The sequence below is a fragment of the Mesoplodon bidens genome, assembly GCF_964165515.1.
Source record: "Mesoplodon bidens genome assembly, chromosome: 1".
NCBI classification, from domain to species: domain Eukaryota; kingdom Metazoa; phylum Chordata; class Mammalia; order Artiodactyla; family Ziphiidae; genus Mesoplodon; species Mesoplodon bidens.
The window spans coordinates 203,981,241-204,002,159 of NC_138176.1; the positions used below are offsets into that span (position 1 = coordinate 203,981,241).

The 20,919-nt window shown below is 38.2% G+C and overlaps 1 protein-coding gene across 1 annotated transcript in view; it reads right to left on the reverse strand.

The window, feature by feature from the left end:
- FAM13A (family with sequence similarity 13 member A) overlaps positions 1-20,919 on the reverse strand; it is a 329,540-nt gene that overhangs the window by 273,016 nt on the left and 35,605 nt on the right. The window contains exon 3 of the mRNA XM_081232918.1: positions 20,631-20,840. Within this exon, the coding sequence (XP_081089044.1) occupies positions 20,631-20,840 (210 nt within the window). The remainder of the gene's footprint in view (positions 1-20,630; positions 20,841-20,919) is intronic.

A 20,919-nucleotide genomic window follows, 5' to 3' on the forward strand; every position in this document is an offset into this window, starting at 1 on the left:
AAAAAGATATCATATCCAAATACTCTGATAATCCATAAAGCCATGTGGTATGTTGCATATGATGGCCTTATTTTCCACTGGACTATGATCTTGCCTACCAGGAATACATAAGAAATGGAAATAATTAAGTTTGGAATGATTAAAAATGAATTGAAGACTACCCATTTCTCATGCCTTTATATCACATAAATATGAACCAAGAGAAAATGTACTCCTATTTTTTTTTATGGTGACTCATCCAAAGTGAGTCTGGATGTTTTCATGGGTGTGTGCTCTCATTCTAAAATTGTGGATTAATTCCCAGCATTTCAGGGTACGAGCAACAGCTTTCCAACAGCCTTGACAATGCACCCCTGCCCTTCTTTCTGGCTCTGAAATGAAACCTCAGATCCTACGGCAGGCAATGTGTGAAGACACCAGATGAAAAAAATATATTCAACATAGTTAGGAATTTATGACATCTTTGAAAAAGCAGCAGTACTTTGATCATACTTCTAATATTCTGAAATACAATGAATAATTTCCCAGGAAATAAAACTGACAAAAAATGGGAAGGGAGACATCTATTCAGAGAATCTCCAACTTAACAAAATACCATGAAATCCTTTACGGCATGAATGAAAGAATCACTAAATATGTTTTCCAAAAGCAAAAATAAATATGAGGGAAAATATCTATCTATCTCCTTCTACCCAAGAGCATTTCTGTTGCCTCTGACGGAAGACAGATTCACTGGTTCACTCGCTGGGTGAGGACACGTGTGTCTTCTACTTGGGCGGCTCTGGCAGCAGGACATCACGTTTGGACCTTAAATATTCATAATTTACCTCCTGAATTTGTTCCAATACATCGACAGTGCTGTCAAGACCTTACTTCATTAGCGTGACACTTCTACTCGCCTCTTTCCATACTGATTAATTACGTGCTACCGTAATACTGAGAATCTGCCATGTGCACTGCGTTTCCAGAAATATGGGGTAAATATCACCATTACTGTCTGACTACAGCAACCCCACAGACGAGATTTCCTATACGTAAGATTAATAACTGCTCCACACGTTTAGAGGGGGACTGTGGAAGAATGCCCAGCGTAGCACTCAGTGGGGGAGCGTGGGTGTGAATGTGCCTAAGGAGATGCCTTCTGATGTTTTCCAGAAGCAAAATTCATAATAATTATTATTGCTTGCATTACTTTCTGATTCGCTGGTACCTAAATATAATAAGAAGTGCCCTATTCATTCATGTTCTTGCATTTATATTGGTTATGACAATGTCTCCCTCAACGTCTCACATCATAAACAAGTGTTAGCCATGCTTCTATCTTGGGTACATTGATTCCTAACGTATACTTATGGCACACTGTGTGTGGTGTTGATCACATGCTGTCTGCGTGTCTGACTGTCTCTAACACCAGGAATATAGCACTGAACAAAAGAAACGTCATGCTTTTATGAAGCATATTCTACTTGGGGGGAGACAGACAAAAATCAAATAAATTTTTTTGATTTATGCTATGAAGTGCTATGAAGAAACATAAAGCAGTGTCGGGGGGACTAAAGCAGAGCGATGCAGGAGTGAGGGATGGCAGGGAAGGCCTCTTAAGGAGGTAGTGATTGTGTTTACCTTATCAAAGTCGAGAAGGCCTCTCAGCTGTGGTGACAACCGAGCAGAGCTGAAGGAAAGACCAAAGTGCATTCTAAGCAGTGGACACACAAGTGTTAGGGCCCTAAGTGGGTCCTGGGGCTGGGGCCAAGGGGTGGAAGGTGGGAGAGTGGCAGGACATGAAATCAGGGGACAGCGAGGGCAGTGGGTGGACAGGGCAGATCATTACAGTCTTATAAGTCATGGGTTTTTCTTCTCCCCCTATGTCAGGGTTTTGAGCTGTGGGGAGACTTGAAAGGACCACTCTGGCTGCTGTACTGAATCCCAACTGTGGGAGACATAGCTGAACGCTGGGAGACTCTGGTTAGAGGACCACTGTGACACTCCCAGAGGAGAAAGGCCAGTTGGCCTGGACCAGGTTGCCAGTGGTAAGATGGTGAGACGTGAGCAGATTCTGGATAGAGTTTCAATGTGTCCTGTTTGTTTTACACATGAAAAATATGTGTATGGAATACTTATTCAATCATTCAACAAGTAGCTATTGAGTAACTACTCTATGTCAGGCACAATTCTAAGCATTTGGGATACATCAGTAAACAAAACAGAAATCCCTGCCTTGATGGAACTTACATTCTCGTGGATGAGACATTAAAAAATAAATATAGTAATAGGGCTAGAAGAAACTGGGAGTACTGGCCAGGGTGAGGCGTGGTGACTAGTTATAAATAAGATCGTCAGGAAGGCCTGGTTGACAATGCATTTGATGTTTGGAGGAAGTTAAAGTAAAAAAAAAAAAAAAATCCACAAACTGGCAAATGTAAGCTCTTTCAGAGTTGGAGATTGAGTTTTAAACATCTTTTAAAGCCCCTCAATGCCTGGCATATAAAAAGTGATCAAGAAGTAGTTTTAATAGATCGATACACATTTAAGGCACAATTTTAAGACACCCAGTAAGACCTAATACTATAGGAATAAAGAGACATCTATATATCAAAAATATCTAAAAGAAATGTGGACTAATTTAGTCCATTTACAGAACTAGCTGGGTCAGGGTGTTACATAGGAATTATACTACAGGGAGTATTTAAATGATAAGAAATCCTTTGGTGGTCAGAGAGGAAGGATACTCAGCAATAAAATTCCACAGAAAGGCCTCAGAAGGAGTGAAGTGCGCCTCTGTGGATGTATTAGAATATTTTAACTGTTTTAAACTTGAGGTTACTTCTAGAATTAAATTGGAATAAAAATTAGGATGTGTATAATTTATTAATCCAAAAGGCTTAAGAAAACTTTGCAGATGGAATAATGGTTAATAATTGAAACAGTCACCATTTTCCTTAACATCAATCTTTTCCTAGGACAAGAACTAACTTTTTCCATTAGTGAAAAGTGCCACTTCAAATTATTCATGTTTCTTAAAAGATTTTCATTGTTGGCTGAATCTGACCCATTTTTTAAGCTAAACTGCAAACAAAAAACTAGCACACAGTACGTGTGGTATACAGGTAAACTACTCAGCAGTTGAAGAAGATTGTACCGTAAGAACTTTTGCTCCAGATTAGGTAGCAAACGCTGAACCATGTGACAAGTATTTGCTCTCATTAAAAAGAGATTAGGATCCTAATCAACAATGCTGGACCTACATCACGGGATGGCACCTAACTCTAATCTGGACATTTATCCCAGTGCTTGTCATGTGCTTTGACTTTTCAGTGGCCACGAAGTTATACTGTATACTGTACATACAATCTTAGCCTCAAGGAGAAAAAGAAACAACAAATGGCAAAATGCTAATCTCTACTACGATATATCTCAGGGCCGTGAGAAGGTCAGCCATTAAAAGAACCAAAATATTTAGCTTCATGGCGCCAGATTCACTGAAGTAGCTTTTTATTTCCTCGTTAAGTCTCACACAAGGATTTCTGAAAACTTGCTAATCTACCAGACAGAATAGTGAGCTGCTGCTGACCCTGAAGACGGAGGAAGGTCACAAGCCTGAGAATATGGACAGCCTCCAAAAGCGGAGAAGCCAGCAGGGAAACAGGGGCCGCGGCCTCACAACCACACGGAACTGAAAACTCCCCCAAACCCGAATGAGCCTGGAAGCAGCAAGAACTCAGGCTGACTGACACGTCGGTTTTGACCTTGTGAGACCTGGGGAGAGAAACCAGCTGAGCTCACACACTTCCCACAGAACAAGGAGACGGTAAACGTGTGATGTTTTAAGCCACTACATTTCTGGTAATCTGCCACAGCAGCAATAGGAATCTTAGGCACCCCCGGCTAGAGACGACTAGACTGAAAGGGAGAGATTAATTAACTCTTCCATGTTCACACAGCTACCACGTAACCGAGCTGCAACTCAGATTCCGGCAGTCTGACCTCAAGAGCGCATGACCTGATCAGTGCACTCCAACAAAGCTTGCCTAGCATCGTTATTACACTGCCCCTAGCACACTGTCTCAGACGTGTAAATATTTAAGAAATGTTTCTTGAGTCAACAAATAAACAAGCAAAATTGGTGAGTAGTCGGGGGTCGGAATCTTCATTCATTTACAATCAATTATAGCTTCTTAGGTCCTGGGGAGTATGTGGGGAACAGCATATTAATAAAAGCCTACAAGAGTGTCAGGTCACAAAATGTTTCATACAACATGTAAGAATAAATGAAACACGAACTATATTTCTTTCTAAATACGCATTCACAGAAGAATGGGAAAAATAATCATAAAACGCCAGCTACCCTGGATTAGCCTGAATCTTACCCCCGCATTTCATTCCTCAGGGCTGGAATCGCTTCTTTAGAGTGACGAGAAGTTTATATACATAATGATATCTTATGATTAATGGAATTGGTATTTTTCCACATAAAAGGAGAGGTTATATTTTTACAGCTCTCTTGCAACCCTTGCCCGTGACAACGTTCTCAGAAGCCTCACGCAAATTTCTCAAAGGGCAGGATGATAAAGTGACTAATAAAAATTAATAAATTACAGCCTATTCTTAGATGCTATTAAGGAAACTACAAATCTTTTTATTCTGATTAGCTTCTGCAAGATGCAGAGGTGTGTTTATTGCCAAATTAGCTGGTATCTACACTGACACTCCCACTCCCAGAAGGAACCCACATGTTAAAGCAAAGGCAAAGGGCGCAGAACAAAGAGTTAGGTGATACTTCACATTTCAGTCCTATAGCCAAAAACTAACTCTTCATGAGTCCTAAGTAGTAGATCAGCATACCTTTTCTGTGGGCATCCACTGAGGGCTGAATGCCTGTCAGTGGGGACGAAGACATAGATTAAAAATATAACAAGTGGGCTTCCCTGGTGGTGCAGTGGTTGAGAGTCCGCCTGCCGATGCAGGGGACACGGGTTCGTGCCCCAGTCCGGGAAGATCCCACATGCCGCAGAGCGGCTGGGCCCGTGAGCCATGTCCGCTGGGCCTGCGCATCCGGAGCCTGTGCTCCGCAACGGGAGAGGCCACAGCAGTGAGACGCCTGCGTACGGCAAAAAAAAAAAAATATATATATATATATATATATATATATATGTATATAACAAGCATGTAAAATAGTCTATCTAAATATCAAAACTAAGAGCTCACATCTAGGCTAAATGTTAGACACAAGCATATAACAGCTGAAGAACCTGTTTATAATGTGGGAATGCCTGTACACAGGAGCATGGGAAAAACCTTCATAGCATATAGGAGGGGGAGCCTCCCACAATGATGCTAATCTTCAACAGTATTGGCAATAACCCAGCCAATAAAACGTGGCTTTCTCCATAAATCTAATGCTATATTAAGTGAGCAAAGTACAGTAAATACGTAGTTTCAGTGCAAATGATACCACTACTATTCTATCCACCCTCCACTACTGATCCAGCTGACGCTTGTGCTCAGCTGTAAGTGGACTGGATTGGTTTAAGTTACAGGACACCAAACCATCAAGCCCAGAGTTATTTAAGACTGTTCTGGATGTCTTCTCCTTCCCCTTAAGTCTTCAAATTGTTTACGGACTCAGTGTAAAACATGACTATGTCCATGGTCTCAGCAAAGCAGGGGTTCAGGACATAGCTTAACTCAGTTCAGGTAGAGATGCAGGTGTCTAGCAAGCTCATCACTTGGCATCCCTTCAAACTGATATTCTTTACACAAATTGTCACTATTTTATGTGAGTTGATTCTACTGATACAAGTTGTTTTACTTTTTTTTTTAATAACTCATTTGTTGGCTGTTCTCTCTTTCCCTCTTCCAGCTCAATCTAAACAAGACCTCCTCACAAAAGCATTCATGAAAAATGCAGAATTTACTGAGGATTTCACTCAGTTTGCAATAATTTGTTCCAAAAGTCCCCAACAGACATTATCTTCTTGGACTTGGAGCTGCTGGGTCTCTCTTTTTCCTCTTCAAGCCCATAATCTTCATGCTATTACAAAACTTTACTGTCTGTACTATGAGGATAATGAAAATAAAAAAACACAGACATTAATAGGTACTATCAACAATGTAGAGAAATTAAAACTTCCATTCATTGTTGATGAAAACATAAAATAGTACAACTACTTTGGAAAACTGTTCCTTAAAATGTTAAAGTCACCATTTGACTCAGCAATTCCACTCCTAAGTAGATACCCAAGAGAGATTAATACATATGTCCACACAAGAGCTTGTACATCAATGTTCATAGCAGCATTATTCCTATTAGCCAACAGGTGAAAACAACCCAAATGTCCATCAGTGGATGAGTGGATAAATACAATGTAGTATAGTCATACAGTAGACTATTACCCAGCCATAAAAGGAGTGAAGTACTGATGTATGTTCCAGCATGGATGAACCTTGAAATTTATGCTAAGTGAAAGCAGACAGTCACAAAAGACCACATATTGTGTGATTCCATTGATAAGAAATGGCCATGATAGGAAATCTATATAGGTGGAAAGTAGATTAGTGTTTCTCTAGGGCTGGTAGCAGTGGAGGGGGGAAGTGGGGAAGGAATGGGGAGTGCCTACTAATGGCCTTGCAGTTTCTTTTCAGAGCGATAAGACTGTTCTAAAACCAGATAGTAGTGATGACTGCCCTCTATGAATACACAAAAACCACTGAATTGTACACTTTAAAAGGGTCAACCTTATGGTGTGTAAATTGTATCTCAATAAATAAGGAAATTCTGTTGGCTCTAAAATCCAGTGTAGGAAAAAGTTAGATGAGAACTTTCAGTTAAAGATGAGTTTATCTACTAAATGGGAAGGAAATCCCAAAAAGAAGGGATATATGTATATGTATGAGTCATTTCGCTGTACAGCAGAAAGCGACACAGCAGTGTAAAGCAGCTATACTCCAATAAAAATAAAATAAAATAAAAAAGCTACAAGGATATATTGCACAGCACAGGGAATATAGCCAATATTTTATAATAACTTGGAGTATAATCTATAAAAATTTGGAATCACTATGTGGTACACATGAAACTAATATAATTTTGTGAATCAAAGGTACCTCAATTTTAAAAAGTAGATACATTTTAAAAAAAGGAACGAAACGGTCAAACTGTTTTCCAAAGTGCTGTACCATTTTTACATTCATACTAGCAGTGTGTGAGAGCTCTAATTCCTTTATATCATCACCAACACTTGTATGGTCAGTCTTAATTTTAGTCATTCTGATAATGTGTAAGTGGTAGTGCATGGTGGTTTTAACTTGTACTTCCCTAATGACTAATGATGTTGAATAGATTTTCATGTGTTTTAAAAAAAAAAAGTATATATAGTAAAAAGTGAAATGTACTTCCAGAAACATGTACCCATCCACATATAATATTTTTAAACAATCACCTCAATAATAATACATATCAGTCATTTACCATGTACCAAAAAAATGAGCTTATCTACTTTTCCTCTTAATAACTCACTAAAATGACAAGAATTTAAGGTATAAGCCAACAATCAAGGATAAAGAGAACACAGTTGAAAAGACAAGGTAGATAGAAGATTTCAGTAAGTTTACATACACACATATTCACACAGGTACCTCAAGACCAGTTGTTCTAATGCAGAATAACTTTGCTCAGTCATGACCTCTCTTCCCAAATTTGCATAATCCCACTCACTACCTAATACCATTTCACCACAGTGTCAAAGGTCATTAAGAGGAAAATACTTATATGTGTACTCAGCAAACAAACGATCATCTAGTTATCAGGATCTACACTCTTAGAGATTATAGGGGATTATAAACAAGAATGAGGCTTTTCCTGTCACATGGATCTGGATGGAAGCAGAACCAAACTGGAATATCATCAAAATGTATGAACTCATGTGTGGAAACCTGGGTTTCCTGGCACCACATTTCTCATTTATTCCAGTGGAGGGTTCACACATCTGACTGACTGGCAGCTGGGACAGATATGCAAATGGCAATGCTTTCTGCTCTGAGTTTAGGTCTTGACCCAGAAAAAATGCATAATTTATATATTTGACTTTGCTTATAGAAAACGTAAAAGGCATATACTGAAAATGGAAAGGGCTTAAACTTGGAGTTTAATATAATGATTCTCTTTTTCATAGAAACAAATTTGTGATGGTTGAATAATTTTGAAAGAAAAGGAACTCAGTAAGAAGGAATGAACCTAGGGAAGGAGATATTTCATACGCTTCCTCTGGAGCTCACACTACCCAAGGAGTAATGACTTAAGAACTAGTATTATAACTAGCCAACATCTGCATAGTACGTTAAAATTTGCAAGGCAAAACCACTCAGCTAACGTCAAACAGTACAAGTGACATTATGATATATATCAATAGAATAGATAAAAGACAGCCTTAACTCAAACTTATCTGGTGAATACCTCATGTAATGAAGAAAACCAGCACAAGGCCCAAGCACAAGTCAGTGTATGAAATTAGAGTTCTTTACAATTAGGCACTGTACTGATTAAAATGGCATTACTAGGGTGGTTTACTTAAGAAAAACAGATGCTGTCTAAATTATCAAATGCTCATAAGCTAAAATTCACAGGTACTTAACTCTCACATATTTTTGAACAGCTGCTATTGTAAAATTCTATCCCATTTAAAATCAAGGATGCTGGGGGGAGGCAAAGGAGAATGTCCATTTACAGAGACGAACTGATCACATATTCTTCCCAAGACCCCACTAAAATGACAGTAAAATGATGTTTAAAAAGAATAAGCGCCCGCAAGCCAAAGAAGTACAGCAGAGAAGACAGAAGGGGATGAGATTTCAAAGCCATTCAGAAGTGAATGCAAGTGACTGAAAACAGACAGGCTGTTTGAAAGCCCGTCAGGCTCCAGGGAGCTTCCGCCACCCCGAGCACCCAGGCAAGCGTGCCGGCAGGCAGGAGTGCTGAAGTTTAGGCTCTTCATAATGTCAGTGTATTCTTGGACATCTGAGATAGCTAAGGGCTGGAGCAAGGAACACAGTTGAAAATGTAAAGATTAGTGAAAATGTGCCAAGAGCTAACGGGTCCATTAGCTTACTTCCCGCCTCCCTCCCACTCCTGCTCTAGAGGAACTCAATGGGTGAAGAGAAAAATATGTCCACACATTGACATCTGTGGGTCCCCAATGAAACAGCTAGATTTCTCTATATCCCCACCATCTAATCTTCCTGAAGTGAGGTATACCAGTAGACAAGCCCACCGGCCCACATACAAAATGTTATTCCTAAATCACAGCAGCCAAAGATCCTCATACGTTTGAGTAAAGAGATACAAAAAGAAATATAAGGGGGAGAAAACCAAACCCAAAACAAACAAGCACATACCACCAAAAGCCTTATTTGTATCTCAGAAAGAATAAGAATAGAATGCTATAAAACATAGTACTTTGAAACAGAGCATAAATATGTTGGCTATTAAAATCGAAAAGCTAAAATTTAAACAAACAAGGTTGGAAAATAAAGTTGACTAAATTTCACAGAGAACAGAATTAAAAGAAAATTATCAAACCTCTAAAGGCACAATAAAAGATAAGACAGGTACATTTCCAAGGCCAAAAGACAGTATTTTCCAGGTTGAAGGGATCTGCTGAGTGTCCAACACAATAGACGAGAAGGGACTGCAGGGAACAGCAGATCCAGGAAGACTGGTGTGGGAGGCTCAGGGTGACACCTACTACTGGGGGAGAAGAAGCAAAAGGGCCAAAGAGGAATCGCCCCAGAAATGAAGAATTGATAAATTATTTGATGTGTTGAAAAAAATAGGTAATGGTGGATTTGTTGGAGCAATTTGAAAAAAATTGCAGATTTTCATTCACATAATTTTCTATAAACCTAAGACAAATATTAACATCAGGCAATGCACTTCACACAGGCACACACCCTCACATAGTCTTAACAAGGTAAAAATCAATTATGAATTCAGCTAAAATTATGATAGAACGATACTGGAGTAAGTAACAATGTAATAGCTAATTCTGCATATTTCGTAAGTGGAGGCAATGAGATAATGTCTGAAAGTGAGAGATCAAGATAAAACATTATATTATCAAATGGAAGCAAATACCAAAAGAACAGCTAGGTAAGTGAAAACTGATTTGCTCTGGGGAAGAAAATTAAGAGCTGCCAAAGGGTGTGTAGGGGTTTTCTATAAAAATCTTTCAATTTTATTTGATTTTTTAATAAAACCGTATGCGTGTATTAGTTTGACAAAAATATTTCTTTAAATAAAGGAAAATACGTCAAAAGCAATGATGATGAATTTTATTGAGAGTAATAAAACCACTTAACAATGTGCCACTTCAGTATTTGATTAATAATGTTACTGACAAACCACCAAACCCAATTGTATTATATTAACCACCCATTCCCCCCACCTTCCTGAACACACGCTCTATGCTCACTGCTAAAATCACGTACCTCTGTTTTCCAAACACCTTTGCTCCTGTAATCCTTTCTTCCTAAAATGAACACCATCTGGGGTAATTCTACCAGCCCTCCGAAGCCCAGTTCAAGTACTAATTCCTTCTTCCATAAACCCTCCTTATCATCTGACTTAGAAATGATTCCTCGCTGTCAACCCCACTTTATTCTGTGTATCCTGGCTCTCTGTGTACATGTTCTAGTTCCCTCCTAAAACTGTAAGCTCACTGTTGGCAGGACAGTATCCTACTTTTCTATGTGATCAATAAAATACCAAACAGTACCTTCACCTCAATTTAATAATTGAAAAATTTCCAATCACTGATTTAATATAAAAAAAGTCCTGGGGCTTCCCTGGTGGCGCAGTGGTTGAGAGTCCGTCTGCCGATGCAGGGGACACGGGTTGGTGCCCTGGTCCGGGAAGATCCCACATGCCACGGAGTGGCTGGGCTCGTGAGCCATGGCCACTGAGCCTGCGCGTCCGGAGCCTGTGCTCCGCAATGGGAGAGGCCACAACAGTGAAAGGCCCGCGTACTGCAAAAGGAAAAAAAAAAAAAAAAAAAGTCCTGTACTATATATAACAGGCCATATTTGCAGGCTTATGCTTTCATTAAAATTATATAAAATATTGTTTAAAATAAAAATTGATAACTGGTAGCCATTCCAAAAACATTCCCAAATGAATTTCTGGAAGATATGGTCCATATTGTGTGATTTACCAGCTCAACCAACAATCAAAAGTTCAAGTAGTTTCAATTAACTTGGGCAAGAATTTTGAAATCTTCATTTCACTCCAAACTGGAACTCATTTTGTCCCTTTACTTCCTCCTCCTTAATCATTAGGCAGGTAGGTGCACTTATTCTTCTGTAATTTTTTTTTTAAGAGACAGGGAAGTTAGGATACAGAAAGGATAAAGAAATCAATTTTAAGGTTAAAAGTGGAAAACTTGAGGGAAATCACACTAAATGGTTTGTCTTCATATAGCTAAGAAACCAAGGGGTGGAAGCAAGGGTTGAGGATAAACTGGGACATAAGCACAGGGAAGGAAGACTACATTAGAACTATGGATGCCTGTGTCTCATCTCTAGAGATGATGATTTAATTGGCGTAGCATGTAATGATCTCTGGGACTTTTCAAAGCTTCCCAGATAATTCTTCTGGGCTTCCACAGTTGAGAAGCACTAACTTAACATTTATTAAACATATATGACTGACACTGTTTTAAGTGCTTTAATGGATAAACTCAGTATCCACAACAAACTCAGGAAGTAAACACTACTATGAACAAACTACTACAACAGTTAGGGAAACTAAGTGTGGTGGTTTCACAATGTCCACAAAGTCTGACACTTCATCCTTCAAAAGATGGCGCCTAATTCCTCTCCTCTTGAATATGGGCCAGATTAAGGACTTGCTCCTAATGAATAGAATGTGGGTCAAATGATGCTATTTGACTTCTGGGGCTAGGTCATTGAAAAGATAGCCTCCATCTCTCTTGATGTGCTCACTCTGGGGGAAGCCAGCGACATGTTATGAGAACACTCAAGCAGCCATCAGGAGAGGCCCATAGAGAAAGGAACTGAGGCTTCTCACCAAGAGCCAGCTCTAAATTGCCAGCCATGTGAATGAACCACTCTAGAAGCAGATCTCCCAGCCCCAGTCAAGCCTTCAGATAATTGCAGCCCTTTGACAACTCTTGAAAGCAACTCCCTGACAGACTCTGAACCAGTGCTGCCTAACTAAACCACACCTGAATTCCTAGCCCACAGAAACTATGACAGAAAATACATGTTTAGAGTAGTTTTAAGAAAATTGTTATGTAACAATAGATACCTAATATACTAAGGCACAGAAAAGTTAAGTAGCCTGTCCATACCAATGCAGCGGGCAGTGGGCAAACAGATTTGTAACTAGTCAGAATGGACCCAGAGCCTAGGCTCTAAGCCATATGCTGTAATTTCTTTCTTCAAAATGAAGATTATCCTATCTGTACCTCATTAGAGTTGATGCTGGGATCAAAAGAGGTTATATAAATAAAATATCTTCTAGGTATTATGCAGTGAGGAGTCACTAGCACCTATTATCACCAAAAGGAATAAATTCTTAAAGAGAATCAATATTAAAATACAAACAAAAATACAGAAAATTATCTGTACAAAAAATGAAAACACACCCCAGTAACATTTTTTCCCACAGCTTATCATTTGTTTTTGTTTTTGTTTCTGTTTTTTGCGGTACGCGGGCCTCTCACTGTTGTGGCCTCTCCCGTTGCAGAGCACAGGCTCCGGACGCGCAGGCTCAGCGGTCATGGCTCACGGGCTCAGCCGCTCCACGGCATGTGGGATCCTCCCGGACCGCGGCACGAACCTGTGTCCCCTGCATCGGCAGGCGGACTCTCAACCACTGTGCCACCAGGGAAGCCCCTATCATTTGTTTTAAACTCATTCCTTACTCCTAGCTCTGCTAGTCATCTTTAAAGATTTCCAAGAAAAAAACATCAATTCTGTAGTCATGCTTTCTATTCCAGAGACCACCTAGTTAGCATCCACTGTAGGCACTTTACTAATTAATTTTCAATCATACATATACCAAACTGTGATAAGTTTTCAAAAGTAGTGTTATGGACTGAATTTCATCCCTACAAAATTCACAGGCTGAAGCCCTAACCCCCAACGTGACTGTATGTAGAGGCGGGGTTTTTACAAAGGTAATTAAGGTTGCATAAGGTCATATAGCTGAGGCTCTAATCCAAAAGAACTGATGGCCTTACAAGAAGGGGAAGAGGCAGGAGAGCACACACACAGGAAAGGCCATGGGAGGCCGCAGTGAGAAGGCACCACTTGCAAGCTCAGGAGAGCTCCAAAAACTACCCTGGCCAGCACCTTGATGTTGGACTTCCAGTCTCCAGAACTGTGAGAAAATACATTTCTGTTGGTTAAGTCTCCCAGTCTGTGGTATTCTTTTATGGCAGACTGAGCTGACTTATAGGCACAGTATGATGGAAAAAGCTTGGGCTTCGGAGTGAGGCAGATCCTAGCTCTGCACGTTCTAGCTGCTTGCTCTTTGGTAAGTAACTTACCCTCCCCAAACTTCACTTTTCTTACCTATGAAATAGTTGTAAGAGTAGTTGTAATGGAGTTTGGAAGGCACACATATGTAAAGCCTCTAGCCAAAATCTTGGCACAGAAAAGGTACTTAAATCATGATGAAAGGTATATAAAATCCCCTTGCTCTCATCAGTTTACAGCTACAATGTTGTCCACACATAAGTGATGCTCAGGATTCTAAGTATGAACACGATGAAGTCTACAAAGATGACTATAAAGTTCACATCTTCAGCCTTGCTACCCCTCTCCCAAGCACTGATGTTCATTTTATTCACTTAAAATGAGCTCCTCATCATGGCCCCATAATCTTCCCTTCTTGACTTCCATTATTGTTATTAATAGACCAATTACCAAGATGCCACATCAGGATCTCTCCTCTTTCTTCAAGAACAACAGCTGGACCTCTGAGATAGGAGACAGACAATAAAGTCCCCACAAAGAGATCATCACATCCTACCAAGCATCTGAGCCTTTGGGCTAAGTCCCAAATTCACCTGAAGGTAATAGCATCTGAGCCTTTGGGCTAAGTCCCAAATTCATCTGAAGGTAGAGAAGGAGCATTAGTCAGTCACAGAAGGTTCCTAGGAAGTTGAAGACTGGGCTTCTTCATTTCAGGACAAAAGATCAAGTCTAACAGGCTGAAGCATTTAATAAAATGTTAAGACCCACCCTAGGTACAGATAGAAAAGATTTGAATTACTGAAGACAAAACAACGTTAGTTGCTTCAAGCCTTGTCAAAGCACAGGAGTTGGCAGGGAGCTCTCCCCAGTGCTATGTCAACCTGGCCTCAGAAATTTCCTTCCTAATTTAATTATTTCCATTCACAAAAGTTTAATAAATGCCCTCTGCTGCTGTGGCCTTCCCAGGTCCCATTTTTGTGGGCTTCACCAAAGTTATGGCCACCAGAGTCAGGCCACCACGTTACTCGTCCCACAGTTTTTCAAGTCACCTAAACTCAACACTTAGGGTTATCTTTGACTCCTTTCTTATGCTCACCCTCTAATTATCAGCTATCATGTTTCTGCTCATGTTTTCTCTCTAATATCTCTGTCTCTGGTAACCTTCCTTTAAAATTCTATTAGCAGTTTCTGTTTGGGATGATGAGAAAGTTCTGGTAATGGGTAGTGGTGATAGCTGTACAACATTGGGAATGTACTTAATGTCACTGAGTTGTACACTTTAAAATGGTTAAAATGATCAATTTTACATTATGTATATATACCCCAGATTTAAAAAAATATTCCATTGCCTATTACTTATCAGATACAGGTCGTTAGGACCAAGATTTCTGCCAGTATTCTAGATAGTCCCCCTGCACCCAGCCTCTCCCCATCCAACCATCTTACATAGCACAGCCTGAAATACTGCTTCCATCATATGGCTTCTTTCTTCAAGTATTTACTACTTACAGACAAATATTAGTTCCTTTAGCCTAACGTTCAAGACCCTCTACCACCTAGTCTCAACCTACTTTTTAAATTATATATTTGGCAAATTTCCTTTAGCTATGGACAACTCTGTCAGACATTCCTGTCTTACGCTGACAGTGTCTTTACTCATGCCCTTTCCTCACTGAGAAGAATTTCCTCTCCATTGAGATTAATATTAGATACCCCAGTTTTACTTTTTTCACCAAGCATTCTCTGATTACCATAATCCAGACTGGCTTCCTCCTCTCCTTGTGAACACCAGCTGAATGCACTTGCTCACCTGAAGGACTACAGAAGGTGTACAACATACATTCTACCTCCTCAATTAAATAGCACACTCCTTGAAGTCAAGAAGTTTAATCTTTTATTTCTTGGGACCATCCAGTGTATAAGTAGATGGTGTTAAATAAATATTGATGGACTGATCCAAGTCAAACAACAACAAGAATATTCCATGATGAGACAGAAATATTTGTGTTTACATTATAGAAGATTTTTCAATAGAGAGCATTCAAATACTGTAAAGGGATTTCTAGTTCATTCTAAATTAAATGAATCCTATCCTAAAATCATTTTATTGCTTGCCATTCATATTTACTCCCCAAACACATCTGAAATTATTAAAATAAAAAATAGATATGTTACTGGCCCACCAAGGTAAGGATAAAATATCAGAAGTCATGGAATATAGCCACACTGAGACAATTATACTGGAAACCTAAATTAAGGAAGGCAAGTTGGTACAATCAGAGATAGGTTTAACATGATAACAGAAAAGGATAATCACTGAAGATCCTTTAGAGTCTCTCTCTTAACGATGAATTGTCTAAAGCAGGCATCTGACAGAAGCAAAAGGCTCTGGCAGAAATCAACTTTATATAGAACTTTTTGATAACATGTGGTATGCAGATATATTGGTTTGCTAACTAAAAATATATACAGTCTCAGAGCTTTAGATACTAGACAAAGTCTAAGGTTGATAATTATCTAAAGCTGATAATTTTTTATAAAAAGGAAAGAATCTAAATGTCCATGCACACAGGGGGCCACTGTTGATCTATAAGATCAAAGGGTGATCTAGAGCATGGGTATGGTCACAGGCGGCAGCCATGCTGTGCTTGGTGGCACTTGTGGTTTAGCTTAAATGTCTAAAAATATATTAAGTTGGGGCTCCAGAATTCCATCCTCTAAAGTATGGAAGAGATGAGCTTGAGCTGAAAAATTTTAAGTTATATTCAATTACAAATAGCTTGCTCTTTATACAGGATACAATTCGAAGGCCCACAACATTTAAAAAAAAAAAAGAAATCTGGCATTGATTTGTGATAGACTATCAAAAAAACTATTTAATCTGGTGTCATAAGGATTGAAATATAAAAAGAGTGTAGTATTTACTAGGGAAATTGTATCAAAAAATTTTATTATATATTATTGTCTAACAGAAAAGAGATGAGAATATTATAACAGGCCAAGTGTAATATCTGCTTAGTGAGTCTGCAAAGAGCCTTCAACCTCTGGCTTTGGAGTGACCAGTTGCAGTGGGTACCCTCTACTGTGAGAGTACTGTGCACAGGGTGAACCAGCAGAAGCACAGGAGCCCTACTTGCATATTTTCTACCTGGACTATTAAAGAGAGAATTTTATTTTATAAAGGCTATACTGTCTGGCACCTAAGACATACTTTATTCCCTCTACTTAGCAGCTTACCTAACTTGTAAGTACTTCATTAGTACTTCCTTTATTGAACTTCTCAGATCTAACCTCAGAGGTTTTCAAGGAATGAGAGAATACTACCAATAAAGCAAAAATTAGTTTTCCTGCCCCATTCAGAATTTGTTATTTGTGCACAATCACACAACCCCCAAGGCTGACTAAATAAGCAGTCTTACTTCTATTAGAATGATATCCCTTACTTTTTCTGATGCATATCAACTTTTTTAGCCACCAAGAAAACATGTCATGAATGATAATTTACAAAGAAAACCTGAATTATAACACATTACTATAATGTAAAAATTAACAAAAAAAAATAAAAGAGTGCATTCTCATTACCAAATGAAAGCTATCCTAGGAAATTTGATACACTTTTAAAATTCACAAGTATTCACAAGTAGTAGTAGTACAATAAGATACTATGATTATAGTATTATAAGTTATAATAATATATAATTATAATATTATAAATTATAAGATATAATATTAAGAGTAACAAAGATTCTTTGTAATATTAAATATTTTGTAATAGGCACACAATATTGTAAATCTTCAACTTGCTTTTGTAGCAATTACTTTAAAATGTAACTTACTGATAAAAAAAAACTTAAAAGCACAGAAGAAAACCATAACAGACAAATAGTTCTGCAATTTTTGCTTTCATATTTTATTCCTGTTTTTCAATAGAATACAACATGGCCTTCTCACTTACTCATCCTTTAGTATACTACATGTGAATAGTTATATCACTGCTTTAAAGGAATGTGGCTTTAAGTAACATCCTTCTTAATCTGGTATCTAACACTCTTATAAATACATTTTCCCATTTTCACCCTAACTTGGCAAAAACAGGGAAAGAAATGGCTTTTCAAAGCTAAATCATTTTTCTTCCTGTATTTAGGAGGGAGAACTCAATAATGATTATGTCTAAAATTAGTACCTTTAAAAATGAAGATTCTTCATTTAAAACCACTTTATAATACAATCAATGTGATACACCACATTAACAAATTGAATAAAAATCATATGATCATCTCAATAGATGCAGAAAAACCTTTTGACAAACTTCAACATCCATTCATGATAGAAATTCTCCACGAAGTGGGTATAGAGAAAATGAATCTCAACATAATGAAGACTGTATACAAAAAGCCCATAACTAACATCACACTCAGTGAAAAGCTGAAAGCATCTCCTCTAAGATCAGGAACAGGACAAGGATGCACAATTTTACAACTTTTATTCAGCACAGTATTGGAAGTCCTAGTCACAGCAATCAGTCAAGAAAAAGAAATAAAAAGAATCCAAATTGGAAAGGAAGAAGTAAAACTGTCACTATTTGCAGATGACCTGATACTATACACAGAAAAACCTAAAGATGCCACCAAAAACTACTAGAGCTCATCAACGAATTTGGTAAAGTTTCAGGACACAAAATTAATATACAGAAATCTGTTGCATTTCTGTACACTAACAACAATCAGAAAGAGAAGTTAACAACCCCATTTACCAATGCATCAAAAAAAATAAAATATCTAGGACTAAATCTAACTAAGGAGTTAAAAGACCTGTACTTGGAAAACTGTAAGACACTGATGAAAGAAACTGAAGATGACACAAACAGATAAAAAGATATACAGTGTTCATGGATTGGAAGAATTAATATTGTTAAAATGACTATACTACCCAAAGCAATCTAAAGATTCAAAGCAATCCCTATCAAAATACCAATGGGTGTTTTCACAGAACTAGAAGACTTCTAAATTGTATGGAAACACAAAATATCCTGAATAGCCAAAGCAATCTTGAGAAAGAAGAACAGAGTTGGAGGTATCACACTCCCTGATGTCAGACTATACTACAAAGCTATAGTCATCAAAATAGTATGGTACTGGCACAAAAACAGACATACAGATCAATGGAACAGAATAGAGAGCCCAGAAACAAACCCACAAACTTATTATCAATTAATATGACAAAAGAGGCAAGGGGAAAGGACAGTATAATGGGGAAAGGACAGTTTCTTCAAGAAGTGGTGCTGGGAAAACTAGAGAGTTATATGTAAAAGAATGAAATTAGACCATTTTCTCACACCATCTAAAAAATAAACTCAAACTGATTAAAGACCTAAATGTAAGACCAAAACCATAAAACTCCTAGAAGAAAACACAGGCAAAACACGAACATAAATTGCAGCAGTACTGTTTTGATCTGTCTCCTAAAGCAAAGGAGACAAAAGCAAAAATAAACAACTGGGACCTAATTAAACTTAAAAGCTTCAGCACAGCAAAGGAAACCATTGACAAAATGAAAAGACAACCTATTAAGTGGGACAAAATATTTGCAAAAGATATGACCAATAAGGGATTAATATCCAAAATATAAAAATAGCTCATATAATTCAACATCAAGAAAACAAACCAATTAAAAAATGGCCCACAGACCTGAAGAGACATTTTTCCAAAGACATACACATGGCCAAACAGGCATATGAAAAGTTACTCAACATCGCTAATCATTAGAGAAGTGCAAATCAAAACCACAACAAGCTATCACCTCATACCTGTCAGAATGGCCATTATCAAAAAGAACACAAATAACATATGCTGGTGAGGATGTGGAGAAAAGGGAACCCTTGTACAGTGTTGGGGGAATGTAAATTGGTGCAGCCACTGTGGAAAACAGTATGGAGGGTTCTCAAAAAACTAAACACAGAACTACCATATGATCCAGCAATTCCACTCCTGGGTATATATCCAAAGAAAATGAAAACCCTAATTTGAAAAGATATATGCACCCCAATGTTCACAGTGGCATTATTTACAATAGCCAACATATGGAAGCAAACTAAGTGTCCATCAATAGATGAATGGATTAGAATATGTGGTATATATATTTAATATATACACACATATACAATGGAATAGTACTCAGCCATAAAGTAAGAATGAAATTTTGCCTTGGCAGCAACATGGATGGACCTAGAGGGTATTATGCTTAGTGAAATAAGTCAGACAGAGAAAGACAAATACTGTCTTACCACTTAAATGTGAAATCTAAAATAATAAAACAAATGAATACACATAACAAAACAGAAACAGACTCACAGATATAGAGAACATGCTAGTGGTTACCAGTAAGGAAAAGGAAGAGGGACGGGGCAAGATAGGTTGGGCTAGAGGATTAAGAGGTACAAACTACTATTTATCAAATAAATAAGCTACAAGGATATATTGTACAGCACAGGGAATATAGCCCATATTTTAGAATAACTTTAAATGGAGTATAACATATAAACATTTTGAATCACTATGTTGCACACCTGAAACTAATATAATATTGCAAATGAACTATACTGCAGTGAAAAAAAAGATGTTTAAGAACATTTAAAAAATCAATTTTAACCTCAGTTATGTAAAACAACTACTGTTTTAGGACTCAGCCTTGCTTATAAGAAAAGGAAAGCCCACCAGTGACTTTTCGGTCTCAAAGGTCACTAACCAAACACAATTTAACTAATTAATATTTCCTACATAGAATTTAATGCCTTAGTCTTAGTATCAATACTTCCATGGCAGTCACTAACTAGTCAGAAAAGAATTTCTTTGGTCCCAAAGCATCAGGGCTTTTCAATATTATGTTATTTACGTATTCATATGCCAATAGTCTTAGAAATTACATTTAATATAATGGTATTTCATCATCAGTTTAGCATTATTTTAGGGTAGAAGATGAAGATCTAGAGTGAAATAGCAAGATGATGGTTATGGAGAGACCACAAATACTTAAAATCCTATTTTAACATTTAGAATTTAAATATTTAATATTTAAAACCTTAGTGTTAGCTGAAAAATAAAATTGCTTTAACTCCTAGAAGGATTCAGTGTACTGACCCTGAAAGAGCTGAATGAACCGAGGCTGCAGTGCCGAGGTGATCACGCCCTCCGGCAGCTCCCTCAGGAAGAGCTTTAACAGGCTGGCCGCCGCACAGACGTCGCCGTCCCTCCCGAGCTCCACGGGCACCCCACTCTCAAACTTCCACCGAAGCTGTTCCACCACCCTGACGTTGCCATTCACCCGAAAAAGGCCTTCCTGGGTGAGTCCTGGAACAGCAAAGTACATGCACAGAAAATAACAGAGGTCTCTCACAAGCAGGTACAAACTCTAAAGAACAGCGACGTA